The sequence below is a fragment of the Nomia melanderi genome, chromosome 13 (genome assembly GCF_051020985.1).
Source record: "Nomia melanderi isolate GNS246 chromosome 13, iyNomMela1, whole genome shotgun sequence".
Classification (NCBI taxonomy): domain Eukaryota; kingdom Metazoa; phylum Arthropoda; class Insecta; order Hymenoptera; family Halictidae; genus Nomia; species Nomia melanderi.
The window spans coordinates 624293-651795 of NC_135011.1; the positions used below are offsets into that span (position 1 = coordinate 624293).

Below are 27503 nucleotides of genomic sequence, written 5' to 3' on the forward strand. Positions count from 1 at the left end.
GGAAGAATGTGCAATTTTCATCGGTGCTTTTCCTGCTCCAATCGAATACCTTCAGTTCATAGTTCCGATATGGCTTTCACTGGATTTTTATCAAGTACCGTAATTAGCGCATCCATTTACCGTGACCATTATATTCGTTAACTATCAACTGCTAACCTTCGAGATAATGTCTAGTTTAAAGAAGTTCGAAGAGACTTAGGTATTCTCTGGAATATAGTAACCCCAACAGTTTGAGCAGTAATAACGATACTACATTTTTGTTACAGACAATGGACGTTGCGTTTGATCCGCGATAAGAGTCTGTTCAGCAGGGACGCGACGTTCGAGAACACAAACGGGCCGATCGACTTCGACACGTCGCACTCGTACGTGGGCAGCGTGTTGGGTGAGTTGAAAATCACAGTTAATTAATCCACTCTTATTTCAATCTTCAATCTTCTCTTGAACCATCATTATTCCATTTTACCATTCTTTACTCGCCCATTCTATGCACTATCTCAATCGACTCGATTTAATCAATTTGAATACCGTTCTCTACTTTCGCATATAATAACGCCATGGTCCATCGAGCACCGCATTCTTTATTGCTCATTATTAGCCGTGAAAACTAAAATACCTCTCGAAACGCGTTCCACCGACTCCGCGCGACACGAGCAATAACTGTATGCTCAGTGCAGATATACGCGGGCCGCGCGAGCAAATAAACAAACAGAGAACACCATCCCGGCGACATCAGTCACGAAGGGAGGCGTGTTCCTCCGAACATCGCGACACGAAACGCGCGTAATCCCCGAGCCACCGGGGCTGGCAGGCGAATCTCGTTTCGATCGTCGTCGCGGCTCGTTTGGAAACCCGCCAGACACCCTATTCAAGGTGCACCGAGGAGGTCGGGACCCCCGGGCCGATGTACACGCTCGATATACACGCGGCAGCCGAGTTGACGTGTCGCACCCCCGTTTTTCCGGCGGCGCGACGTCCACCCCCGGCCCTGGGAATTGCGAAATTGCGAATACCTTCGACGGGACGTCGAAGAACGTTGTCGTTGTTGCTCGGCTGCACGCGGTTATCCCTTGTCAGGGGGCTGGAATCGAATTTGGACGGCGTTCAACCCCTTCCGCCGTTAGTCATCGGAATGACTGGATGTTTCTGCGAAATGTTCGTCAGTCATTCGAATGTTCGATCGAAACCTATTCGATGTCTACCGGGATTATTTAGTTCTCCGCCGAATTCATTTTCGGAGGAATATTAACGAAGTTCGCAGGGAAAGTCGAGAGGAAGGATAAAGTTGGAGATAAAGACACAATGCAGATGAAATTAAAGCCAAAGTTGCAGGTGAAGTTCGGATTAAAAGCAAAGTTCGAAATAAACTTGGACGTGCATTTCAAGTGGAGATAGTAAAGTTAGAGTTCCAAAGTTATAGTCGGAGTTAAAATCAAACCGACGGATGAAAATACCTGGAAACAAATCAATTTCTGGTTAACTATTATTCTGCGGCGCCCAGGAAATTTCGATTCCGTGGGAACCCGTGGTTCACGGGGGATCCGATGATTGTTTATTTTACGAATCCTCTGAAATCAACGACTCCGGGCGGGAACGCTCCTTTAAGGAGTCCCAGAACGAGACGCTGGAAATTTATTCCATTATCGTCCGCGAGGGGAGCAGGGGACGCGATCTTTCCGTTCCGCGGCCACGACTGATAAGGAATAAAAATAATTGGAAGCTGTCGCGCGTTCCCGACGAACGACCCGGCCGGCCGGATATAAAAGAGAGCGGCCGCTGAAATTTCGTTAGCTCCGCCGATTGCCGAACACCGTTGCCCGCGAACAAGGAAACGGCGAGCCGCGAATTGTATCTGATTCCACGAGAACTCCGCTAAACGAACGTCTATTCGTGGCTCGCCGGTTTCATTCGTTCGAACGCAGATCTCGTTCGAGACAGGAATATTTCTCGAGAACGCGGCGTCGCGTGTTTCCCGTGTCGCAACTCGTTATTTCATCGGTGCTTCGCGTTCGGTTCGATTTTTCGGGGATTCCCGAGTGCCCAATGATGGGTGAAGCGTGAATAATGAGGCGAACCGAGCTCGATGAAATTTCAGACCGCGCCTAACTTGTTGAATCCGTGTTCCTCCGTTCCTGCCCGCGATTAACTCGTTCGAGCCTGCTACAGTCTTCGGGACATCCGATATTTGAAGGGGGTATTTTCGAGCGGAAGACGTAGACAGTTGTCGGAGGAAACTTCGAGGTTTTATCGGTGTTTCTGTTGTACCGATATGTTGGAGTGAAATGAAGAAAACGAGGCAAAGCGACGCGCTGAAGTAAAGTAAAACAAAGTGCGGAGTGAAAGAAAGCAAAACGGAGTATAGCAAAGTAGAGTAAACTGAAAGTAACGAAAGGTGAAGCAACGCAAAATCAGGCAAAAAGTCATCGCGGTTCTATCCTGCGCGTTTCAGATACCTCTCGCGATACAACAACAACAGGATAACACAATAATGTAACAATGTTCTTTAACCAAAACGATGCAAGTTTTCGCGTGAAGATGGAGAAAGACGGAAAACGGTTCGCGTTCGTGTGTATCGCAGCGTGAAACGCAATCGCGATCACAGCGTATCACTGATAATCCGATTACCGATTAAACTTGGCTAATTGACGGTGTACCCGCGTGTAATTGCGCCGGCCGGAAACTGCCGCCGATCGCCGGCCACCGATAATGGGAATCCGGGGATCCCGCGGCCGACGCGTGCCCGAGTCGCTTAGAAAATTCCCTTGCCGAGTATGCCGCTGAAATGCCTAAAATTGCTGCTATTCGGTTGTACAAGCGCTATCGAATTCACGTCTAATTAAAATGTCCGAGCAGCCAAGAAACCTTTACAAACCTCTTCCCTTGAAAACGACGCCTACATCCTCGTTTTGCTTCCAAATTCTCAGACGCAGAGGTTTAACCCTTGCACTCCATATGATTCTGTAATCTACCAACTCCAATTTTATAGTATCTCTAGCACGAATGAAAAATGTTATATGGTAACATCTCTTAGATTCCTTTATTTTCCTTCTTAATACAAAGTTTGGATGTATAGAAGATCCAGTGATCTTAGGGTAGTTCTAAATTTATTCATTAAAGTATTTAATAGTATAAATGGTGTCATAGTGGAGCCTACAGAGTAAAGGGTTAACTCAAGTATCCGGAACCTTCTGCAGATTCTGTGAAATTATACATCGAATGATTAAGTAATAGAGACTGAGGAAACTATGCATCGATTCCCTGCTGCTCGATTAGTTAAATCATTCGGTCGCGATTTGCTATTCGAAACACGACAGTTTGATCTCGGCGAAACGTCGATATTCGCCGCAAAGGGTTAAAGACCGAAGAAACCGCGACCGATTATCATCGGGAACGACCGCGACGTCGCGTCGCGTCGGGTCGTCGGATTATTTTAACGACGTCCCCTCCGATCGCCTGAATTATTCCCGAAGAGCTATCCCCCGAGCGAACCCTCTCCGCCGGCACACACGGGACACACGCGTGTGCGCGTTATTCCGGCTTCTCCTCGCGCGGACACTTTATTTATGACGTCTAGACGCCACGAGAGGCTAGGAATCGGTTCCCCGGGTATCGCAGGGCTAAATCGGGACGAGCGGCGCCCACGGGAACCGGTCGGAGAGCGTCGACAATCGATATTCTTTGATTAAATTCGACGGAAATCCGAGAACGAGAGCGGAATATCGCGCGAGCTCGGCCTTTAATTAAACCGTCCGACGTCGTTCGTGTGCCGCCCTCCGCCCCTTTCTCTGTTTCGCCCCCTTCGGCCGGCTCCGGGAGGCGGCACGGCCATTCGTAAGGTTCGCGGGCCTGGAAAAAGTATAATCGACTCCTTCCCTCCTCGATCGACGGGAAATATTCTGCTCCGACCGGCTAAACGTCGACCAGGAATCCAGCTTTGATCTAATTTCGCGTTCGAGCTGATGGGAAAAGGGAGGTGACGCGTTTCTTCGTTCGCGATGGCGCCTCGGGGCTGGGTTTTTTGTTGTGCGAAGAGCAATTGCGGGAAAGTGGGGATCTGTTGGAGTTTGGAACTGAGATCGTTGTTTGTTGGTTGGATATTTCTTAATATCTTGCGTTGGATAAATATATAAATAAGTGTGTGCAGTATCGATCGTATAATTATGTACTTATTTTGATCGCCAAGGATTAGCAGTGACAAGTACTGGCGTATGAATATTGGAGAAATAGTAACATTGTTAATACTATTAACCCGTATTTATTGATCGCGACGAATTCGCCGAATAACCAGTAACATGTTAGTACCGCTATCTTCAGCTGCAGCCCCTAATAAACTTGAAACTACGAAATTCCGATGAACATCCTTCCCAACAACCTCATCAACGCCACTCTCCGCGGCCGGAAAACGGCGAAAACCACCACTCAACTCCCCAGTCCATCAAGAACGAGCAACAAACAATTAACTCGATCATTCCGCAAACTGAATCGAGAGAACAGCATCTCCAAACACCGACACACCGGACTTAGCTGCCCCCTGAAACAGGAACAAAGGGGAGGATCGGCGATATCGCGAGAAAGGGAGAAGCCGGCGAAGCGACGCGGAAAACGGGAAGAAGAACGACGGGGGGATGGGACCGGGGCCAGTCGAAAGAGGCTTTCGCCCGGAAGCTTTCACCGGTGGAACAGAAAAGCTCCGGCCGCTCGTTAGTGGAAAAATCCAATTTAGCCGCGCGCGGGGGCGGCCGGGGCCTCGGACAATGGTCGAGGAGAGCGCGACAAACGCGCGGTGACGGGTCGCGCGGGCCGGAGGGGTTGTTTTCATTGATTAACAATCGAATTACGTCCAATCGCGGCCGCATTCATTTGAATCGTCGGCGCGCACGCGATGTTTCGGAGGAAAGGCTGCCCGTTTCCGTCGCTGCGTGTCCCTGCTCCTGCAGTTTTTCCTGGCCTATCGATCGCTCGCTGCTCTTTAATTAGTCATAACCATCTGCGCGTTAATTAATTCCGAAGTGTATCGACGACCGGGATGAACCCGGCTTTCGGCGATAACCGGTGGGATATGTGTCTCGTCGTTTTTGTGTGTTTTCCATTCGGCTTTTTGGGATGGACGTTCCGTTTGATGCTTGATCGAGCTGAGTGGAACCATATACGCGTTTCAGGTGGATTGTTAAAGGGTTGTAGAATTTGTTGGGGGACAGAGTTACAAGTTCAACTCGCAAAATTTCAGTCCAACGAAATGGGACATCGAAACTAGAAGATTCGAAGGACTGTTTTGAGTCGAAAGACACGTATTCCAACGTTCCCCATGATTCGCGTCCCCGAAGTCTGGACACTGTTCCAGTTCCGTTTTTGTCCGTTCGACTCGATTAATTTCTCGGATATTAGGAGGGTGGGGGTGAGTTTTCGGGGGCGTAGTTCGCGGCGGGTTCTTCTGGCCGGTCGCCAATCCCGTCGCTCCGAGCGTATTCATAACCGACGGCCGCTTCGGAGCTTTTCACACTCGAGGGTTACAAATTGCCGGGGACAGAAACGGCGGAGATAAAATGTGTACTTAACGCGCCGGTACTTTGGCTAATTAAGCCCCGGGATTCGAGGGACCGTCTCTTAACCTCTTCCACTTCCCGTCGAAGAAACTCATCCCGTTTAGCGCCGGCATTGTCCTCTCTCCCGTCGAATTTTCGCGTCCATTGTCTCGGCCGATCCGTCGTCTAACGAGCGATCCGAGGGCACTGTTTGCTCCTTGATTCATGAGCTGGAAAAAAGCTCAAAGCGAGCTTCTTCGAGGCTTTGGGTATCGCTAGGAATTAGTCGGCGTAACTAGATATCGCTGAGAGTTAACCAGTACAGTTAGTTATCCCTAGGAACCACCTAATTCCTGGCTGAACGAGACTCGAGCAGGCTCCTCTCTCCAACCGTCTCCAAATATTAGCTCCAAAACCTTGGTATCCCCTCCAGCGATCGGCTCTCATAAAAGTTGAACAATGAAATAGCTCGGTTCACCTGCCAGTCGATCGAAGAGGTAGCAGTGAAAGGCGATCCATCAAAAATAGGTCAATTACGTACGTCTAGGCAGAGAAGAGTTCCCGCAGCTGATTCGAACGGCCGCGAACCCGAGAGCACCCGACACTTGATCCGGAATCGAGAGACACCTAGGAGGAGAGGCTAGCTTCTCGCTAGCGAGTTTTCTCCGGGGGGATGTCCGCGACACGAACCAGTTATCCTTGAAACCATGTTGCTTTCCCTGTCCGCGACATCGGGGCCGCATCCCGTGGACCTGCCATTCTCTTTATCTACACTTTTTCTGCCGTCTTTCTTGTGAAAGAACTATCCTTAGCTACTTTTCCTCGCGACGGAGCCGTCCTTCTCGTGGTTATTCGATAGCTACCTGTAATAGAAGTTGGATGGGTATCTGGTTTGCTGTTTAGGTAACTTTTTAGTTAGATGTCTAGCTATTCAGCTGTCCAGTTAGCTAGTTGGATGCCTAACTGAGCTATTTGGTTAGCTAGTTCGATGCCTAGGTAGCTCTTTATTACAAATCTAGTCAGCTTTTTAACTGTAATCGCGATCGGTACACGATTGCTACACAATTCTACCATACAACGTAACTGTTCGTCGAAAGACCCTCAGTCCAAGGCCTCGGAAAACACCTTTCTGTCAGAGCCTATGGCAACACCTCGGTGTCCCATATCGACAGCTCAGTCGAGGGACGCGCGTCGATCGAGCGGAAGCCCTCGCCCGAGGGAATCGGCGTCCCGATGCCTCTCCGAGAGTCACCTCATGAAATTGGATCGAATTAACCGAGAGCTCTCTCTCTCTCTCTCTCTCCCTCTCTATCTCACTGTCCGCGGGAACGTAAGTCGAGCCGACGGGGAACACTCTTTTTATTCCCCCCTCCCCTCCCCGACTCCGCTCTTCATCCTGCGGGACAAGCTTTCTTCTCTCGTCAGCGTGTGTCGATAAAAGAAAAGTTTTCGCGCGATTGGATCGAATCGGATCGCGATGTTTCTCGGCAATTTAGCGTGAGCGTCTTCGAACACCGGCCGAGTGGAAGTTGTCTACCTTTAGATCTCTTTCTCCGCGTGCCGTTGATTTCAATGTTTCTTATTTCCTTTGAACACTTTCGTTATCGGTCTTCTTTGATAGTTCCCCGCTTCGGTATATTCGGAATGATTGGTTCACTTCGAAGTTAAATAATTCGTTTGCATTTCTCCAGAAGTAGGATTCGTCTTTCCGTCGTATAAACGAAATACCTTTGAACTCTGCACCGACGATCCAATAGAAACTTCGTCGACACGAGTTCCTCGCTGATCTATTCGCTGCTAAACGATCGACAATCTTTACTAAGAATTCCCAGTAAAGATTGTTGAATCTATTCACTATTTACTATTTCAAGATCAAGCCAATCCAACCAGCAGAGGCAATGAAACGTCCATTAATTCCTTAATTCATAGAATGTCAACTTCACCCTCTCCAAACCCGTTTCCCCTCGTCCCTCTTACACGTATCCATCTATCATCCATTCTCCGCAACAAATAAAAAAAACCCCCTCGATCTACGTTGCAATAAACCAACGACCAGCACCGTCCGAAAAAAGAAGACGATCAAGGGGGTTGAGAGCCACTGCACGCGCACGCCAGACCGTCAGGAGCCTTTTCCCATCGGTTTTCCCCCGGGGGCCGGTAAACAACGCGCCGCCGTCGCCGGCGGACCCCGCACACGCGTATCGACGTGTCCCGATACCCCCAGACTGAATTTAATAACTGCCCCGGCCCCGCCGGTGTTCTTTGTAATCTCAATATCCGACGGCCGATCCCTTCCCTCGTCGGCGACGGTCGCCCGATTGACCGTCGCCGGTGATTTTTCGCGGAAACGGTTTCCCGTGGACGGGGAAAGGGGTGAGCGACTGGTATCGATCGTTCCGCCAATCGAGAACTTGCGGCCCACCGGCCGATATCGTTTTATCAAGCGCGATTTTTCGGTTTTCGACTAGACACCGGCGAACTGCGGTCGCTTTTGCGATATTTTTTTGTCGACAGACAACGCTGCGGGAAAGAGTCCCTCCGCTCGGGAATCGGTGGTTTCCAAATTGTATTTGGCGTTTGGAAGTTCGTTTATTTGCTTGTCAAGGGGTTGGACTGTTCCATGAAGGGTCGCTGCGTGAAAAGGGAAAGTAAATCTAACGCGTTGCCGAGCTGAATATTTTCATTTCACGAGAAGTCAATGAACTTCCCGAATTGAAGTGGAATCAAATTACGCGACGAGTTGAACGCTGCGCGAGATACAACTGTTTTGTTTAAAGAATTGTAATATAGCTTCTATTACTGAGACGTAAACTCCCCGTCGCGTTCTGCTGATTAATGAAACTTTCCTGCGCAATACAACTGAATATTCCATCAAAGAAACTGTTTCTACACCCCCTGCAACCAAAACACGAGCGAACTTCCCGAGCGCATTAAATTGTAATTCCGTTCCATCAACCCTTTGTCCGATCGTTTCCTTTGTCCGCGAGGGGAGAAACTTTATGGAGGGTGGTGTATCGATTAGCGCGAGGCTCGAATTTACCTGTCCGCGATTTAAAACACTTAATTGTCGGGAAAATCCGGGTCCGATAATTCCCCGTTCGATCGGTCGGTTTTGTCCCGCTCCGACGAGTTTTCATCCCCCGGTCTCCAATTCCCGTCGCGTCCTCGTCGACGTCTACGGCAGCGTTTCGGCCCGTGTTTCCCGCGCACGCTCGCGGAACCCTGTGTTTCGTTCGATTAATTATGAAGAAACGTCGCGGTAATTGCTTTCGAGCGAGAATCGCCGTGGCACGTCGGCGCCCGGGCCGAGGGAAGATGGGGGAAACGATTGGACCAATTACAGTGAGTTACGCCGACGCGCGTGGCCACCCTTCGACTTCCAGTTTCAACTGTTTCTCATTGATTTTCAACTGTCCTTTTGTCAGCGCTGGCAAGAAGGATAACGGTTGTCTTTGTCTTCAGCGTTTACGTTTGAAATCGATCATTTTTCATGCGTTTTCTCGCTTTGAGGCAGTCGGGGAGGGTTCTTCGTCCGTGGTTCAGAAGGACTTGGCGTTTAATCAAATTTGGAATGTAGAAAACTCTTCTATTACTCGTAAATATCACGTTCAACCACTTAACAAATGATTTGAACGACGGTTCACGTCGTCGGGTAGCAATCAGAGAGCCGGCAACTGAGGAGGAAACTCCGAAAATCGTCGGATTTCAATCCGAATCCTCGATTCCGTCGACTTCGCGAGGTTCGTCGACCCAGTTCCCAGTCACCCGAAGAGTGTACGCGTCCCGGAAATTATGAAATCGTCGAAACGGTGTAATTCCCGGGCGAAGACGACTGCCGCGACGGAAATGGATGCGCCCGCCTCCCCGCCCCCTTCCTCCCTTCTTCTTTCTCTAGCGACTCCGACGCGGCGCCGAGACAATTTTCGATTCGCAGGCGGAGAGTTTGCCTCGGAAATCCATCTATCGCCGGGACCGGAAGTCGCTCGACGAACGGCAGACGCGAGAACGAAGTTAGCGGCCCCGGCCGGCTGGTCTCCCTGAATCTAAATAGGGGACGATTCGCTCGATTTCCGCGAGCCAGCGCCGATTACCCGTAGAAACTGCAGCCGGAGTGCACTCCGAACGCTAATTTATTAACCTGGAATTGCGAAAACGTTCCTCCACGTCTTCTTCGAAGAGTTTCCCGGCCGGGCATTGGTTTTCCGATCGGAAGGCGACTGTCCGCGCGTCGATCTTCGCGTTGGAAATAATTTCAGCGCCGATTTTTCATGGGAGTTCTGCTGATTCACGCTGAAACGCAATATGCGTCTGACACATTGATCGTTTCAGTGTTCCTTTAAATATTCAACCGAAGGAGACTTCGAAAGTGTCCGTAGTTTTACAGCTGTCGATCGATTTAAAATTTACCTTCGACATTCCCTTCCAATATCCGCCATTTTCACTTTCCCTCTTCTATAAGAGAAAGACGATGAAGCACAGTTATATTTATACTCTATATTTGACTCAATCCGCGCAACGCTCGTAGCGAACTCCGTTTTTCCCAGAAGAAACACGCGCGTACAATTAAGAAAATCGTTTGGTTTCGAAACGACTCTAATTGCCGGCGGATGAGTCTCGCAGGGAGTTCCGGTGTTAACGAGTCGCCCGCCGAAGAAGATTACGCGTTCGCTCGAGCGCGACTCCGCGGCGATCCGCCGGAACAAAAGACGTTAACGGCGAGGCGTTACGTGTGTCTATATCCTCTCTGCAGCGTTCGTTAGCGAGGGGAAAAAATCCCCTTTGAGCGCCTCGCGGATCGAGCCGCCATTGTGGCGCCGAGCCGCGCCGCGCCAAGGGATTCCCTTAGGAACACGGGCAATCCGACTCGTTTCCGGCATCGATCTCTCTCTCAAAGAATTTTTTCTATTGCGCTAATTCACCTATTGTTCATACCTTGTCGATCTATACATTATATACATTCTTATTTAATAAAAGATTTCAAAGGAATTCACAGAAATATTGTAGGAATTATAGGGATAGTTTATGTGCATTTTTCTGTGGTACGACGCCATTTTTTCATTTAACTCTGGCGTGGGCTGCTTGACAGATAGATGACAGATACCGTTCAAAAAGATGATATGCAAGAAAGCCACTATAGTGGCGTGGAAATTGCATCGAAAGGAAAGGATTGACAAATCTGTGTTTGCTCGTTGTTGCAGAGGACGAGAACGCGATGGTGCAGGGCATCGTGACGGAGGACGGCCTGTTCGACGGGACGGTGGTGACCGGATTCGAGGAATATTACATCGAGCCTACCAGCAGATACCTGAGCAAGCACGAGGACACGTCACCGGCCTATCACAGCATAGCTTATCGTTCCTCGGACGTGTTGCCGCCTCGGCGGTCCGTGTCTTGCGCGAGTCACCAGCTGCGTCACGGGTCCCTTCAGGAATCTATAGAAAGGTGAGCGTCCAATTATAGCGATTCCCGTGCGATGGCTTCGTGGAAAATCATTGTCCACCGCTGACGCGCACTGAGCTTGAAACTTTCTATTGCATTTCAGGTAAATCGGAATTTATTAGGCGAAGAGCGTGAGTAGGAAACAGCGAAGAGAAAGGACGAGAAATGGAGCAGAGAAACAAGATAGGGTTCCTAGATAGATCCCTAGAAATTCTAGATCTTTAGACACCATTACATCTCCAACAATTTCTCCGCGAACACTTAGATTCTGTTTATTTTTCTATCATTCACCAACTCGAAACGTGGATTCGCTTCAATAACCTCCTCCCTCGTGTAAAACAATTTTCAATCGAATCGGTACGAATTCAATTACCCTTAACGAGAGAGGCAACACCTGTAGTTTCTTTCAAGCGATCGAGTTAAGATATCATTCGAATGGAGCACAGCCGCAAACATTCGGTCGCAGTTGTCCACAGTGCTCCAGACATAAAACGCTAGTTAGCGTCGCGGAGTGTCTGCCGAACGAGGCACAGGTTTTCCAGGGCCTCGTTATAGGCGCGCTCATTAACGTAACAAGGTAACAGCTCTAAAACATCCGGGGTAAATCGCGTCGCGTTAACCGAGGATGAAAATGGATATAACGGGAGGGAGGGAAGAAGAGACTACGCGTTCGAGGAAGAAGCGAGGGACGCGGAGACACGAGACGATCGCTAAACGTCTGAGGTTTATCAACGCGAGCGGAACAGAGAGAGAGAGAGAGACGCGGCTCCTCCTTCGGCGTTGATTTCGTTACCGATCCCCGCCGGTGTGTACGCGCCGCGTTATGCCCGTAGACGTGCGTTAAGCGTGTTAAACGCGTTAGGAACGCCGGCGAGGACCACGGTAACAAGGTTTAAACCGCGGATCCTCAAACATTCACAGACGAATCGCCGGCGATTAGATTAACACCGGGCTAAGCTGACTGCCGTCGTCGGCGTACAGTTGGCAGATCACTCTGTGTAGGATCGAGCCGCGCCGAGTCTTACCAGTTCATGGGTTTGCAGTTTTAATCGCTTATGCTGTCGGTGAACAGTGAATTGAGCGAAAATATTGAGAACTAGGAATGCGGTCTGGATAAAATTGAGGAAGTTAATCTGTTAGAGTTCATTGATAAATAAGAATATGATATAAGTATTCGAAATCAAAATTCCTCTGTTAAACTCTATTGAACCGCGAACGTATTGATCTTTGCACGTTTATACATTCACCGGAATCAAATGAAATTCCAGCGCGCGTCTCTCTCTTGAAATTTCTGCCAAAGTTCCGCAGTCCGCTTATTACATCGAGTTTTCCACAATAGGCGGTATTAATTCACCGACCGACGATCATCACGGGCTGCCACGGGCACAAGGAATCGATGGGCGCATTCCGATCTCCTCGTAGTCCGACCAGCCACGCCGCAACAATTCCGTTCCGCTTGTGCCCGATGATGACTCGCGCGGTTTTGGGACCGCGCTCTCGATGCCACTGGAGATCCATCTCTGTCTCCCCGTGATCTCCTCTCTTATTCCGTCTTAATCTCTTTATTATTATTTCTCTTATCCCCTCTGTTAATTTCTCTGTTAATCTGTCTCTAATCTTCCGTTGATCTCTTCTTCTGTTGATTTTCTCTGTTATTCTCTGTGTTAAACTCTCTGTTATTTCGTCTCGCTTCCCTTTTATTCTCTGCGTTGAACTTTCCCTTATTCTCGCTCATTTTTCCTCTCATTTCCTCCCCGATAATCTCTCCCGCTTTCTCTCTTACTCCCTATCTCACGCAGACTCTTTTTCCACGTTTTTCAGGGAGCAGCGGCGGCACGGCCGCGGAAACGATTCCCGGACGTTTTACGAACCTTTGCTCGGCGAGAACGTGGCTCTCTACTCGAGGGAGAACAGCGCACGGGTTTTAACTTCGCCGAAGGATAACCGTGCAGCGGCGGCACGTACCGAAACGTGAGTTTCCTGCGCCGTGGGAGGAAGACAGGCGAAATCACCGGAGGATCGGTTTAAACCCGGGCCAAACTCTGAGAGATACAATATCGTAAAAATCGTAAAAATCGCGAGTCGGCAGCTTCGGCCGAGCTCTTTTATACGCGTAAACGAATCAGCTGCCGTTTAGACGGTTCATTAACACTGGCACCGCCTTGTCGAAGTGATTCGTTTTGAAATTTTCTGTAGAAACTCTGTCGTAAGGGTTATCATTCTAGAAAAGAATGAATTAGTAAAAGAATTTTGGAGTCGGTCATTTCGATCCGTTCGGTGGTTCCAGGGAAATCAAGTTGAAGGTAAAATCCAAGGAAATATGGTGAACCCCGTCATTCTGTTTCCAGAACGGGTGACGGAGACCGCGTCGCGAGACACCTGCACAAACGTGCCACCGTGGACCCGCGGAAAACTACCTGCATGCTGTACCTGCAAGCGGACCATCAGTTTTTCGCGCGTTACGGCACCGAAGAGGCCTGCATCGAGGTGATGACGAGACACGTGCAAAGGGTCAACTCCATTTATAAACACACCGGTACAATTCTATCGCAACTTCATTTACTCGCAATGATTCCGTTCCCACTTATTCTCCCAGTTGCCTTGTATCGACGCTAGGAAGACTGTAAACACAATTGAATAGCTATCAACGCGTTCGCATCATAATTAGTGTCTATGAAATACGATTGTAACTTAAGGGAGAAGTTTAATGCATTGCTTCGGTTTCTATAAAAAATTTAGAATTCGCTGTAGTTAGCTTTAAAGACGGCGAAGCCCAGATGTTGTAGATTAAAAAACCATCCCGTCGAGATCGGGGCCAGGGAATCAGATTCTTCATTGTTCGCAGATTTCAATCAGGATGGGAGGCCCGACAATATCAGCTTCATGATCAAGCGTGTGAAAGTTCACAGCGAGGACGCGCTCAGGGATCCCAATTATCGATTCCCCGGAAACTACGGCGTGGAAAAGTATCTGGAGCTGTTCTCCGGTAAAAATAAGCCTCTTCCTAAGCCGTTGCTTCTCCCCCGTCTGCTCCACAGTTCAACGGCCCCTAGATATAAAATGAACTAGGAACCGACACGTTTCATTAGCAGCCGCATAAGAAGGAAAATCGTTCATTTGTTGCAGAAGAGGATTACGACGCGTTCTGTCTGGCTTACATGTTCACCTACAGGGATTTCGAGATGGGCACGCTCGGCCTGGCCTGGACAGGCGATCTGAAGAACGCCGGCGGTGTCTGCGAGAAGAACGGCGTAAGAACTAGACCCGCTCGTTCGTCAAACGGATAATTAACTCAAACGATTTGATGTTTAATCCTAATTTTATTTCAAGATAAATTAGAAAGATTCGACGAAATACCCTAAAATTTGAGAACGTTTGAAACATGAAGTTAATCAGCCCGGCGATTCGAACGGGTTAATTAGTACTCGTTCGTCAGGAGAATAATTGTTATTATACGGTAGCGTACCGAGCACTAATTGAAAGCAGTCAACAAGACAATATCAAATTAACAAATTCAAGTTTCAACGTCCGCTTCAGTATTCAGGTTATTATCGGCTTGCGCTGGTACGTACCATATCTCCGGTATTGTTCGCGAAAGCCCTACACGCTAGTTTAGGAGGTCTAGTTCGTGTTATTTGCCCGTGACTACGATCGCGTAGAGTACGAGGCATTCGGCGAAACTTATCCCCGCGTGCCTCGGAATTAAGGATGAACGGCGGCGGGCCGCCCCTTCTGAAATGTATGCCCGAACTTTGCAGCACTATCGCGGCAGCATGAAGTCGTTGAACACCGGAATAGTGACTTTGCTGAATTACGGGAAGCATGTACCGCCCGCCGTTTCTCACGTCACTTTGGCCCACGAGATCGGTCATAACTTCGGTTCGCCGGTAGGTAATCTGATCATTTTCCGAAACACCTGCACGGAGTCGGGAAAAATTGTCGCCTCGTTATAGACCGTTTAACCATTCAAATTTCGTATTCGATTCGATCACAGATCTCTTGTTGTCACCAATTGTCACTGATCTGCGATCGAAACCTGGATGACCCAGAGTGACACTATCTTTTACATAAACTTAAACATTAATCTTCTTCGAACCGAATTTTATTGGATATATGAGATATAAGAAAGATACCAGAGCAATCATAAATATTGAATTTTCCATTTCTGCTTTATTAACCGTTTGAGTGGCACAGGTCTTTGCAAAAACTTTCGTTTCAGTTCAGAAATTGACCGACGCCTTCCGCTTTGAAGCAGGCAATGACAAAACTAAATAATTCAAAGACAAGTAAATAAAGTTCATTCGATTCTACGAACCGACAGAGTGTCACTTTAGACATTGTAACGGAAAGCCATCGCGCCACTCAAACGGTTAAGACAACTGTTTCGAAGTTTCAATGAGTGTTCACTTGGCAGTCAAAGCGCGAACAGATAGCATCGATATAAGGAATCAGATTCGATTTTTCCCAACTCCGAGCCGGTCGCGTGAACGTGTTTCCACCGGTGGACGGGACAGGTTGTCTCGCGGTGCGGCTTTTTTTTTCTCTATTCCCTGAATCAGTGGAAAAACCGGTGAAACGACGACCGCGTCGATACGCGGCGCGGCTATAGAAGAGTATGACATGTTCACTTTGTTCCAGCACGATCCAGAACAATGCACGCCCGGCGGGGAGGACGGAAACTTCATTATGTTCGCCCGCGCGACCAGCGGCGACAAGCGTAACAATAATCGTTTCAGCCCGTGCAGCTTGACTGCCATCAACCCGGTTCTGAATAGCAAAGCTCGCTCGCCGAAGGGATGCTTCACCGGTCAGTACTCGTCTGCGGCGTTATTTTTCAAATGGCCGACGTCGTTTGGACGAGGACCGCTCGCAGGCGGCTTCATTATCAGAAACATCAGTATTAGGGGCAACGTTCACCGTTAGACTCGACGAGAAAATGTTCTCCGTCCACGAGCATTTGATTGTGCTATTTCAGTGTGCTACCTGAAAGATACTGTTTAATTTAAGGAGAGTAGCGCGCGTATTTCTAGTTGCCCCATGAAACTTTGATATAAAGACTGTAGCCGGTTCGGACAGGAAACGAATACTAAGGCGGGAGTTCGTAAGAGTTCGCGTCTTGAAACGATCGATCTGTGTCCCCAGAGCCTCAAGTGTCGTTATGCGGGAATGGCGTGGTCGAGGAGGGCGAAGAATGCGATTGCGGGTGGGAAGAAGATTGCAGGGACTCGTGTTGCTTCCCTCAGCGACGTTACCCGCCGCCAGGCGAGACGCCTTGCACCCTCACGCCTGGCTCCGTTTGCAGTCCTAGCCAGGTACGGCTGCTTCTTTGACCCTTGGCAATACCAGTAAAATTCACTGACTCACAATTCGAGTCACTTAGAAACCAATATGATTAAATCCAGAAAATGTTTTAATGTCAAAATAGAGACCTGACACGGGTCACTTTGGTTCTAGTTCTAGCGTCAACTGTTCATTAATTAAGATACTATTCATAGTTGGATATATATTCAAACTTGTGTCAGGGTCCTTGCTGCACCGCCGAGTGCATCCTGCGGTTCGGGGACAAGTGCAGGGACGACAACGGATGCCGGGACGCGAGCTTCTGCGATGGCCGCACGCCCTACTGTCCTCCTTCCATCAACAAGCCGAACAAGACTATCTGCAACCGCGAATTCGTGTGCTTCATGGGGGTGAGCGTATGACCCAACTGACGTCCGGTGAGATTTCAGGACAGATACCATTTAAATCTCTCCCTCCGCAGGAATGTACGGGCAGCATATGCCTCGCGTACGGCTTGGAGTCCTGCCAGTGCATTCCAGGTCCGAACGACCCGTCGACGAAGGCTTGCGAACTGTGCTGCCGGCTTCCTGGGGAGAATCAGCCTTGCTTGTACGTTTTCCTGTTGATTGCGCTGATCGTTAGCCCCTGGACAACGAGGACTGCTCTGGCAGAGCTAACGTTCCTATCGTAATTAACAATAACGACCGGTGTTACTTTGCAGATCGTCTTTCGACTGGAACTCTCCGCCCTACGACATCCCGGACATGTTCTCGAAGCCAGGAACACCGTGCAATGATTACAATGGGTACTGCGACGTGTTCCAAAAGTGTCGCGAGGTGCGGTTATTGTCTGTCTATCATCGCTATCGTTTATGCTTAGTTTTGGTCAGCGCTTAACGTGTCGTTTGTTACACAGGTGGATCCCAGCGGTCCGTTGGCGACTCTGCGGAAACTTTTACTCTCCGACGAGAGTCTAGCCACGTTCCGCCGCTGGATAATCGACCATTGGTACGCGGCTGCTCTCATCGTTCTCGCGGCGATATCGTTGCTGGTACGTATTACTTCAAACTGGCCCCAGTTGTCTTTGTTCTTCGCAAATTTGCTTCCGTGGTAATGCAAGTCATGATGTTACACTGTCGATCTTTTTCACGGCAGAGACAACCGAGGAAACTCGACAAGAGTAAGTCCAACGAGCGGAGCGTAGACAGCGATAATCGCTAGAGTATCTTTCATAGATTATTTTTAGAACCCTGAGTCGTTCGCTTCCCGATCATTGTAAGCTGTTTGGCGATCATCCGCGGCTCTGAGAGGGTCCTCGACAGTAGAACGTTTGGCCACCTCGCTGTTCACTTTGCCACGAATCAACATCCCAAACGATAGTTCCAAAGTTTCCGTGAGCAGTGTTTAATGAGTTGGTTTCTCACTTTAGGTGGCGAGCATGAGAGTGCTGGGCAAGCGGCCGGACCTCAAGCTCAAGTCGGTCACGATAATCCACAGCTCAACGACGGAAACGGTGCGTCTACCGCCGGAGGGGACGGAGGGGGTGACGGTGCACCCTCCTGCTGTACGTGCAAAGCTTCCGCTGAGCAGAAAGGTCCGGGAGAAGAGGAGGCACCGAAAGCATAAGGAGTCCACGCACGGGAACAACGTCGACAAGTCCGGCAAGGTTGGCATAACATTATTACAACGGGCGATGGTCGATTAAAAAAAACCACCGAAGACCAACCAGCGTTGTTTTCCGTCTCGCTCCGAAACACAGGTAAATCCAAGTTTGTCTTCCCAAAAGGACGCAGCGAAGAAGAAGAAGCAACCGCAGTCAGCGTCACAGCAGCAGCCGCAGCCGCAAGCGAAGCGGACGTCCGCGAATCCGAGCGAGGACTTCGTCAGGAAGAGATCAGCGGAGGCGACCACCGGGGTAGTTCAGGAGAACAAACGTAAGAAGACGTTCCCGGCTCGAGAGAAGCAGACGTCCGGCGGTGGCGGAGCGGCGAGCAACTCGGAGAGCGACAAGAGGAAGCGCAAGAAGCAGCACAAGAAGGAGGTGATCGACTACTCGGCGATCCAGGCGGAGAAGGAGTCGGAGCCGAACGCGGATCCCAAGAGCAAGGTGCGCTCCTGGCTGCTGGCGTCCTCGCAGTGTCGACCGGAGACGATCAGAACCAGCGGGACCGGTTTGCCGAAGAGCAAATCGACTCCCGTCGGGCTGACCAGCGCTGCGACCAGGATACCGGCCGCCAGGCAGGTGAACGTCTCCAGGAGACCCGGCGAGTCGAGGGAAGCGAAAGCATCGGCGGGCAACAACGCGGCTAGGAAGGAGCGAGCGAAGCTTCAGGTGGTGTACAAGCCCCCGTTCAGGTTCAGCGTGAAGCTGAAGAAGTCGGACAAGGTGACGCAAGTGGCCGGGCAGGCGGCGAACGCCGGCCACGCGAACGGCAGGTCGAAGATGCCGAGGACCGGCGTGTTGCTGAGGACCGCGAAGAAGAAGGACAGGGTCAGGATTGGCAGGGCCAGGCAAATAGCGCCCACGGGTATCGGGAACGGGGCTGGCGATCTACCCGAGCCAGCCAATTCTGACCTGCACACCGTCCCCTCGGACCTGGAGGTGTTGCTGTCCGAGAGCGAGTTCCTGTTCTCGGACACGTGACCACGGTGATAGAGACCAACGCGCGCGTGGCGTCTAGATGTATCCCGTCCGACGAAGTCATCGTTTCGCCCGGCCGTCTCGTAGTCGCGTCTCGGTCTCGCCGACAGGGTCACTCGATCTTCGATCAATTTTTAGAAATCAAAACGGCAGATTCCCCGCGTGGAACGACGACGAGTTAGGGGACGCCTGACGCGTCCACTGTATTTTCAAAGACATTCCATTTGCAACAGTCGGAGCCACGGCGATGGACGCGTCAGGGAACTCTTCGGCGAGACCGAACGTCGAGGAGGCACGACTCGCGTTCCCAGCGTGCACGCTGGCTTTTCATACCGACGACAGGCGCGAGAGCCCCCCCCCCCCCCCCCCCCCCCGTTAGACGAGCTTTTTCCGTTTGTCCACCGTGCTGGAATTTATTTTTCTACGGGTACGCGTAACGAGCCAGCCGCGCGTACGCCAGGTGTACCGTCGCTCGCGTTTACACGCTTTCGCTCTTCTTCACACATACGTCTTCCTAGGGTTACGAAGCGGAGACGAGTCCGTCGCTCGCGTGCTAGGGGAGCCGCGTTTTTAACGGAAGATTGCGCCTCGTGACGGCCGCGAAGCCAAGTTTTCTTCTTCCAAAGAAAAGGGGCCAAATTTCAACTTTTAACGAGAGACTACGAGTCCCGTGCGAATCGCGTTCCCGTCGCACGCCACTGTCTTCTTGCAGGGTCACGCGGGAACGGGTTCGGAACGTTTCTGGGAAAGGAGTTTTTAATCTAGGTTTCTCCAAATTGAAAATCTGACGAACGACGTTTCAATGGAATATTTTTAGGCCCGTGGATCCGCAGACTCTTTTCCTGGGAAGGTTCTCGACGGCGTTCCGCGCCGCCGCGTGACGGAAACGCTTCGCAGCGCGATATACCGTCGTATTTTCAAGACTATAAGAGACACTTGTAAACTATCGCTGTATCGTGCCTATTATCGTACACCGCTCCTCGAAACTCGGATAGAAGGGATCTCGCAGTCGGAGAGGAGAACAGAACTGTTGCTTTCCTGGCGACGATAGTCCTCGGAGAGACAGGATGCACGCAGGCGGTTCGGTGATCCTCGATTCTCCGTCGGTGTGAATTCAACTGGACCGTATCGTTAAAACCTTTGATTCTCTGTTCGCCGCAATGGAAAAATTCAGCAGATTTAACCTCTTAGGCACGACGCGCCACTGTAGTGGCTCCGTCGCTACCAATATGCCATGTATTATACCCAATTCTATTACTAATTATTATTCTAAACTGTTAGAGTTAAATTATGTGTATCATATGTTTAAGAAAAATTATAATTTAATAATGCAAAATTCAGCCGTGCCTAAGAGGTTAATTTCTGTATTGGTTCGGTCGATCGCAAGGCAATCCAAATTTCTCTCGACGGTCCCGTTGGATTCGTTGCGTCGCTGAATCGTTAGAGCACGTTCCGTCGCGTTCCGGACGCATTGCCTGCGCTTGCTGTTGATCTAACGTACTATTCTCATGGTTCCTATTTGTCCGGCTACTCCTAACCGCGGTGTAAACCTTGCCGGATTATTTGCATTTCCAATGCGTAAGTGATGATCAGATGATGATGACGATGATGATAATGATGATGATACTAATGCTACTGACGTTGATGACGAACGACGATGATGATGAGTATGATTATGATAACGATGACGACGATGATCAACGACGATAGCTAATCTCGTCGAGCTATTTATATTTTTGAGACTGTATAAAAGAGTACGAGAACGATGGAAACGGACTGCGGATTTTTATGCGCTTCGAAATGATTACTTTCGATTGTCGTTCACGTTCTTCTTTGCGTAGACGATGTATTCGTTGAGGTGTAGCGAGCTTCTTTTCCCTTCGCCGATGAGATGTCCCGGCAAACGCGAGTCCGCGTAAAACATCCACAGTCCGACGACGAACGACACGCTCTACTAGCTTTCCGTGAATTTCATTTGCCCCGTCGGATCGTGTGTAGATCGTTAGTTAGGCAAGACACTTAATCGCCGGTGCTATTAGTCGATATACTCGTTGTTCGAGCGATCATTTTTCTCGTTACGCGATAAACATTCCCCTCCGCGACCGCTTCGACGCTGGAACTACCAGACGAATCGCTGAAATGCACCTCCAATTGATTCACCGATGATTGCGTTAAGACGCGAGCCGATCGAAATCTCATTAAACGTTTCATCTTAATTTCTATGGGACACTCGAAGCGAATTCGACCGACTAGTTCCAGCGTTGAGCGCTCCAAGTTGCAATCAGCGAGTCTTTAAGTTCCTTTCCGTCGCAAGATCGCCTCGGGGACTCTTTCCTCCCCGTTTTCGTCGACGAATCGAGAGAGAGAGAAGCCTTTTTTGTAAGAGATTCGTACTGGTACGCCGACGGTACTCGATTCAATTAGATAGGAATAAAACGCGAAGGACGCGGGCGAACCGTTTCTCCGATCTCCGCGAGGATCCCGCGACGAATACTGCCAGGAACCGAGCGTGAACGAGGGTGCGTCGCTCGTTTGTTCAGCCCTGAACGAGCCGCGAACGGAATCCAGCCGCGCGAGGTCGAAACGAGCAGACTTGCCGTGTGCGAGTATTTAAACCGTAAGGACATGTGATTTTTTGTAACTGTTACGCGATGGGGTTTGCTGCACGCGAAACACTTAATCGACCCATTGGCCTAACGACGCAGGTCTTGTGTTAATTAATCGATTAACTAATTAATCACCGATAGAAATGTTCTCTTGGACAAGGATCCGCTGAGGTGGACTTGAAATTTCCTTTCTCACGCAATAAATTTTTTATATCGTTCCATTAACCAACCGTTTAGCGACGAGTTCCATTTAGCGTTAGAGTAATCGACACTGAAATTTCGTTTCTGTTATACAATGTTTATTTCGTAAGATCCTGGAGTCTTCGGGACTCCGGCTCGGTAGTTAATGGTTGCTCTCGGGGAGCGATCCAAGATCAAGACGAACATAAGCGAATGGGTTGCGTAAGGAAATGTGATTTTACTTTTAAGACCGATCTGTGTTACATTCCGAGAAGTTGGCCGGTTCTGAGCCAGTGGCCACGTCGCCCTATCCCCTTTGTCGTCCGCTAGACAGCGACAGGCTCGGAGACTGTTGACAGATCCCAGCGTTAGTGGGTAGAGAATAATTCCGATTGTCCAAGCATATCCATTTTATCGTAAACACGGCGTAGGAGATTCGAGGGGATAAAGCAATTATTTTCCGCGATCTCAGTGACTAACTAGACCGCGGACATTTATGCGAATCTTCAACGGCGAGCGGATGAGCGACTCTAGAGCAAATTAGATGCTTTCGATACTCTGAATCTCGAATATTATTATATAACATACAGTCATAAAGATCCGTAGTCCAGCGATAACTAACGTAGTTCAAGGAAATCGCAGACTCCGGTGCTCCTTGGTTTTACTCTGAGCCTATAGCTGATCAGAGACCGAATAGTATTGCTATTACCGTCATCGCTGGACTACGGATATTTTATACACCGTTCCGACTCGAATAAACATTTCTACTCGCTGTTCTCGTGGCCACGGATGGCACAGTGGGTCCGCATAAACGTCCGCAGTTTATTTATTGCGTACTTATATCCTATATAAGATGGGGCTGCTGTATTTTTACACGGACTTTGTACAAATAACGAGAGCCACGGAAGCCGCGACACGGCGACACCGTTCGCCCACCATTGTACATAACTGTATACCAATAAATAGACGTAGGAACAGCCCATTCAAATCTGATCCGCAGCTGAACACGCTCGTCTATGCCGCGTTCTTCGATCGTCGAGACTCCAAGCTCTTCGGAGCTGTTTCCGAGCAACTTTCCGCCTTCTCCTTGCTACAAACTTCGCTGTCGTGTCTTCCCTCTCCATCTTGCCTAGCGGTTTCCTCTATAAATCGCACCCTGTCCTTCGTTAACGCCTCTCTCAACTCGTCCCCATAACGTGTCACTGTGAGACGAATATCTTAGACACATTGTTTCTCCATACTCGACGCATCATTACAGAACCTGCTTCACGACGTCTCTGTTCCTTCTCCGTTGCTTCTGCTTCCATCTTCCTGTGTTCCTCGGCTAGATACCTAGCAAACGCTGCGTCGATGGCGTCGTCTTTAGCTTTCCTCTCTGCAGCTGCTTTCTGGTGCCTTGCCTGTTGGCATTGTATATTGAATATTATAATTTCAATCACTAGTGAACATTGTCAATGTCTATCGCAACTTTACCATATCTTCCAGAAGGTCCCTCGCAGTGCGTTTCTTTTTTAACGCTAGTCTCATCACCTCGTTGGCCAACTCGTTCTCCTTCTCCGCCAAGTACAGCTCACGGCAGATCCTCTCGCGCTCCATCTTCCTCGATTCCGCTTCTTGAATCTGCTTCCCCACTTCCTCCGCCATCGCGTCCTTGCCAGACTGAATGTCAGTCTAGAAACTCGTCAATGTATCACTTAGGAATGTAAACCAGACGCGTAACTGCTTTGAGTTTCCTTGCAAACCTTCTGCTGGACCTCTTCCTTCTGCCGAGTCTCTTTCTGATTAATAATCCGTGCAATCTCGTCGTGCTCCCGCTTCAGAACCTCCCTCCGTTTGTCTTTCCAAATTTGCCTGGCCTTCAGGAACGCGTCTCTCTCAGCTTGCAGCAGGAGAGCCTTGTCTCTCTTAAGCTTCTCCGCTTCCAGCTCCTCTTCCCGCAATGTTTCGCCGACTTCTTCCAGTATCTTACGTTCCCTGTGCTTCTCTTCTTCCTTCTCGCGCTGCCTGCGACGATTGTTTATCAGCTGGTTCTGCAACTCCCTTCTGTAACTTAGCTTCTTCTCTTGCAGCCGCTCAGGGTCCTCATCGCTGAAAGGCCACTTAGATTCCGAACACAATCCATCTTGCTGCTTCTCTTTGGTCAATTTTGCTTCCAAGTCTCGCACAACACTGTCTGGAACGATTGAGAAAGAGTGCCTTGCTTTCCTTCTCTGAAAAGATTCCTGATGTTCCTGATCTGTAAAGGATTTTTCATGAGTTCAGTCCAAAATAAATTTATGAGTAAAACATTGCCATCGAAATTACTTTTGCGACGCGCCAATTCCTTGGCTAGTCTCTCGTCGCGTTCGGCTCGACGAAGCTTCAGGTCGAAGGCCTCTTTGGCACGCTGCAGTCTCTCCGCTTCCGTTGCATCTCTGCGCTCGATGTGCGTTTGACGTGTTCGACGCTTCACGGCGCTCTTCTCCATCAGCAGCCGTCGACGTTCCGCCAACTCGTCCTCCTTCTTTTCCTTGACCTTCTCGTGCTCTTCGTTGTCTCCTCTCAACTGAATCATCTTCCGTTCGAGTCTTCCCTACAGAAAACGCCAAACCAACGAGAAGTCCTCGCCCCTTATTTCACCGTTATCGTCAACCGAACTTGCACCAAAGGAAACAAACGCATCGCGAGTGAAAGATGAAAACAGAAACCTTTGGCGCGATTTGCATTTTATTGGCTTACTAACTAGAAGTACAAACTGTAAGAAATTATTTACACGCGACAAAATTACGCCGGGAACGGTGTACACAAAACGTTTGCTTTAATAGTCGGCAGCGTTGCTGGCCAAATAGTCCCGCCGCCCAATATTCGACGCCTGCTTGTTTTGAATGGCCTCCAGCTTCGGGCACTCCGTGATTCTGTGACCAAGACCGCCGCAATAGCTGCAACCACGTTCGTCTGTAATATAATAAGAGCACAATTTATTCTTCGTTCCGGAGCGAGACAAAGAATGGCCATGAATGTGATTAACATTTCTGTCTCACCTCCCAAATTGAGATACTTCTCGTTCTCGGAACAAAGTTCCAACAGGAACGGTGGGACCTTTTGCTTCGCCTCCATCAGCAAATGCTTCAGATCAAGCAGCACAGATTCGTCGTTTGCCTTATTTATGAACGTCGTCGCTATGCCGGTGCGCCCTGAACGACCGGTTCTTCCGATTCTGTGTACTGCAATCATTACCATTGTTGTAAGATACATTGATTAGTGTTTTAATTTGCTCGCGAAAGTACGACGTACCATAATTTTCCACGTCGTCAGGCATGTCGTAATTTATTACGTGCTGCACGTCGGCGAAGTCGAGACCCTTGGACGCGACATCCGTCGCGACTAGTACATCTTTGCGACCGCCGCGGAAAGCTTCCACGGACCGTGATCTTTCTTCTTGATCTGTAAAAGAGGCGTTTAAGTAATTGGAACATTGAAGGCAGGAGTGGCTTTCTGAAGTATCAAGTACGATGTACCTTTTCCACCGTGTATCGCTACTGCTTCAACTCCCTTCAGCAATAAATATTCGTGGATCGCGTCTACATCTTGCTTCTTCTCGGCGAATATAAGCACTGGTGGCGGAGTCTTCTGCAAGCACTCCAAAAGGTACACGATTTTCGCCTCTTGCTTGACGTATTCAACTTCTTGAATCACGTTCATTGACGCAGCACCTGCGCGGCCTACATTGATCGTCACAGGTTTCACTAAAGCGGAACGAGCGAAGTTTTGTATCTTCTTCGGCATAGTGGCGGAAAAGAGTAAAGTTTGCCTCTGACCCTGTAAGAGCATTCGATTTTTATAGATAGGAACCACAAGGGAGAAGTTACTAGTATTGTAGCGAAATGCAATTACCCTGAAGAACGAGAAAATTGTTCGCACATCCTCCTCGAAGCCCATGTCGATCATACGATCCGCTTCGTCCATGCACAGATAACGACAAACGCTCAGTTTTACCATTTTCTTGTCTAGCATATCCATTAACCGGCCTGGAGTAGCTACCATGATGTGTACACCCCTGTAATGAGAATGATTGTGGTATATAGTACTCGAAAAGAGATTATAATGTATTGACATCTTACTTGTTAATAACTTCTAAAGATTCGGATACAGGTACACCACCAATAGCTAAACAACTACGAATTTCGGGGCAGCCAGCTTGGCGTAAGCTGTTTGTGTAGTGTCTAATAATGTCGTACGTTTGTTTCGCTAACTCCCGCGATGGACAGATGATCAAACCTGTGAGGATAAAATGAATAGAAATTATATTTGATGCGATTGAGTTTCCCTGCATGAACAAAGCATAAATACTTACCGTACGGCCCTTCGTTTCTTATAAATGGCATAGCCACTTCCTGCTCCAAACAGAACATTATAATTGGTAACACAAATACCAATGTCTTTCCACTACCGGTGAATGCAATGCCAATCATGTCACGGCCAGATAATCTACAATGTTAGAAAAAGAGCTTGAAATGATATTCTATTGTATCAAGAGGGTAATATCAGAGTATGTTAAGCGTATACTAACACTGTAGGTATTCCTTGTACTTGGATCGGTGTAGGTTTAACAATACCTTTCTGTTCTAAACCATTCAAGATCCCTCTGTGGAATTTCATCTCTTTAAAACTTTTCAAAGGAGGTGGAACATCGTCTCCCTCCACCAGAATTCTTAGCTTCCTTCTAAGTCTTTCGTGCCTTGCTTCACCAAGAGCTAGTATTGCTCTGGGTGGACGCCAACTAGTTTTTATTGGATCTTCATATTGAATACCCTTTGCTAATTCTGCTACACCCATTAAAGCTTTGTTTTCTGCCACACTTTCTAAGATCTTTTCTTCTTCTTTCAGCTGCTTCTCCATAGCACTTTCTTTCTTGGCTAAATGTTTCATTAATCAAGTTTAATTAATATAAATTTAAACAGAAGTTTTCTAAAGAATATTTATCGTGTTATACCTTCTGCTAGTTTCTTTAACTCTGTATGTTGATCCAAAAGAGAAATATTCGACTTTCTTCCCCATACTTGACCATCGTCATCATCTGCATCATCCTTCTCATTTTCACTGCTGCTTTTCCCAATAATTCCAGCAGCAGCTTCATCTTTAAGTTGTCCAAGCTTGCCCAGTTTAGCTAATCTCTGTTTCTTGCGTTCTTTAACTGGTATATACGGGACATAATCGTCATCTGTTTCTAAAGGACTACTCTCCTTCTCCATTTCCCTTTTGTGTCTCTAAATTGCAGAACGAATGGCAATTTTAATGTTATTTATTGGTATTAATAGTTCACAGCTCATAATTGAAATTTTGTACACTTTCTATGGTGTACTTACCTTTCGAGATAATTCATCCCTTTCTTGTGCCATTATTGCAAACTCGTTAAGTATATATATATTTTTTAACTAATAATATATTTCAATCAAAGATTCACACGTTTACATTCATCGTTGAACATTAATAATTGGTAAAACTTGTTCATAACCTATACCAAAACATTACACTATTTCGAACAAGCAGAACTTACTATAGTCGAAGACTGTTTACACAAGTTATGGCACAAATCGTTGAATAAAATATTTTTTAACAGAAGTAATTATAAGCAACGCAACATTAAATACAGAGATAAGATATATAACGGCATTTACATCTTTATAGACATCTCGATTGCTGTCATATATCCAATCATCTGATTGGGTCATAAGACAAATAATACGTGCTTGTGTCTTGCGTCGTAGTTCGAGGATCACGATATGGTTATCTGAGTATTTCGTTTGGTACAAACGTTAGTTAGAAAGAAAACCTTATGTGCGAACATCGACAGTAC

General features: G+C 48.5%; 3 protein-coding genes across 5 annotated transcripts in view; 1 reads left to right on the forward strand and 2 right to left on the reverse strand.

The window, feature by feature from the left end:
* LOC116431352 (disintegrin and metalloproteinase domain-containing protein 10) overlaps window positions 1–22655 on the forward strand; it is a 44768-nt gene extending 22113 nt beyond the window's left edge. For 2 of the 3 annotated variants that reach the window (XM_031986630.2, XM_031986631.2), the window contains exons 4-18: window positions 267–385; window positions 10721–10964; window positions 12783–12932; window positions 13310–13497; window positions 13807–13947; window positions 14088–14212; window positions 14720–14848; window positions 15600–15768; window positions 16104–16273; window positions 16484–16651; window positions 16723–16850; window positions 16963–17077; window positions 17157–17291; window positions 17670–17906; window positions 18000–22655. In XM_031986630.2, coding sequence (XP_031842490.1) covers window positions 267–385; window positions 10721–10964; window positions 12783–12932; window positions 13310–13497; window positions 13807–13947; window positions 14088–14212; window positions 14720–14848; window positions 15600–15768; window positions 16104–16273; window positions 16484–16651; window positions 16723–16850; window positions 16963–17077; window positions 17157–17291; window positions 17670–17906; window positions 18000–18884 — 3103 coding nt within the window. In that variant the 3' untranslated portion in view covers window positions 18885–22655. The remainder of the gene's footprint in view (window positions 1–266; window positions 386–10720; window positions 10965–12782; window positions 12933–13309; window positions 13498–13806; window positions 13948–14087; window positions 14213–14719; window positions 14849–15599; window positions 15769–16103; window positions 16274–16483; window positions 16652–16722; window positions 16851–16962; window positions 17078–17156; window positions 17292–17669; window positions 17907–17999) is intronic. The other variant, XM_031986632.2, reaches the window with a different exon arrangement.
* Window positions 22488–24229, reverse strand: LOC116431483 (uncharacterized). The gene is made up of 4 exons (XM_076373135.1): window positions 23972–24229; window positions 23410–23903; window positions 23141–23338; window positions 22488–23067 (listed from the first exon to the last, which is right to left on the reverse strand). The coding sequence occupies exons 1-4, from the start codon at window positions 24219–24221 to the stop codon at window positions 22867–22869; spliced, it is 1143 nt and encodes a 380-aa protein (XP_076229250.1). The 5' UTR covers window positions 24222–24229; the 3' UTR covers window positions 22488–22866.
* Window positions 24230–24355: 126 nt separating this feature from the next.
* On the reverse strand, window positions 24356–27164 carry abs (ATP-dependent RNA helicase abstrakt). The gene is made up of 10 exons (XM_031986992.2): window positions 27013–27164; window positions 26640–26913; window positions 26217–26562; window positions 26001–26134; window positions 25768–25924; window positions 25541–25703; window positions 25165–25465; window positions 24941–25090; window positions 24688–24870; window positions 24356–24601 (listed from the first exon to the last, which is right to left on the reverse strand). Exons 1-10 carry the CDS (start codon window positions 27043–27045, stop codon window positions 24465–24467), a joined length of 1878 nt encoding a protein of 625 aa, XP_031842852.1. The 5' UTR covers window positions 27046–27164; the 3' UTR covers window positions 24356–24464.
* Window positions 27165–27503: the final 339 nt, after the last annotated feature.

What these genes read in the sequence shown, in the direction of transcription:
- LOC116431483 (XM_076373135.1), bottom strand. Translation starts at nt 24,221, where the DNA reads ATGATTCAGTTGAGAGGAGACAACGAAGAGCACGAGAAGGTCAAGGAA. An exon ending in GGAATTGGCGCGTCGCAAAA is followed by an intron (nt 23,904 to 23,971) that starts GTAATTTCGATG and finishes AATCCTTTACAG; the next exon opens with ATCAGGAACATCAGGAATCT. An exon ending in AGGAAGAGGTCCAGCAGAAG is followed by an intron (nt 23,339 to 23,409) that starts GTTTGCAAGGAA and finishes ACGAGTTTCTAG; the next exon opens with ACTGACATTCAGTCTGGCAA.
- abs (XM_031986992.2), bottom strand. Translation starts at nt 27,045, where the DNA reads ATGGCACAAGAAAGGGATGAATTATCTCGAAAG. An exon ending in GTACAAGGAATACCTACAGT is followed by an intron (nt 26,135 to 26,216) that starts GTTAGTATACGC and finishes CTAACATTGTAG; the next exon opens with ATTATCTGGCCGTGACATGA. An exon ending in GAAGTATCTCAATTTGGGAG is followed by an intron (nt 24,602 to 24,687) that starts GTGAGACAGAAA and finishes ATTATATTACAG; the next exon opens with ACGAACGTGGTTGCAGCTAT.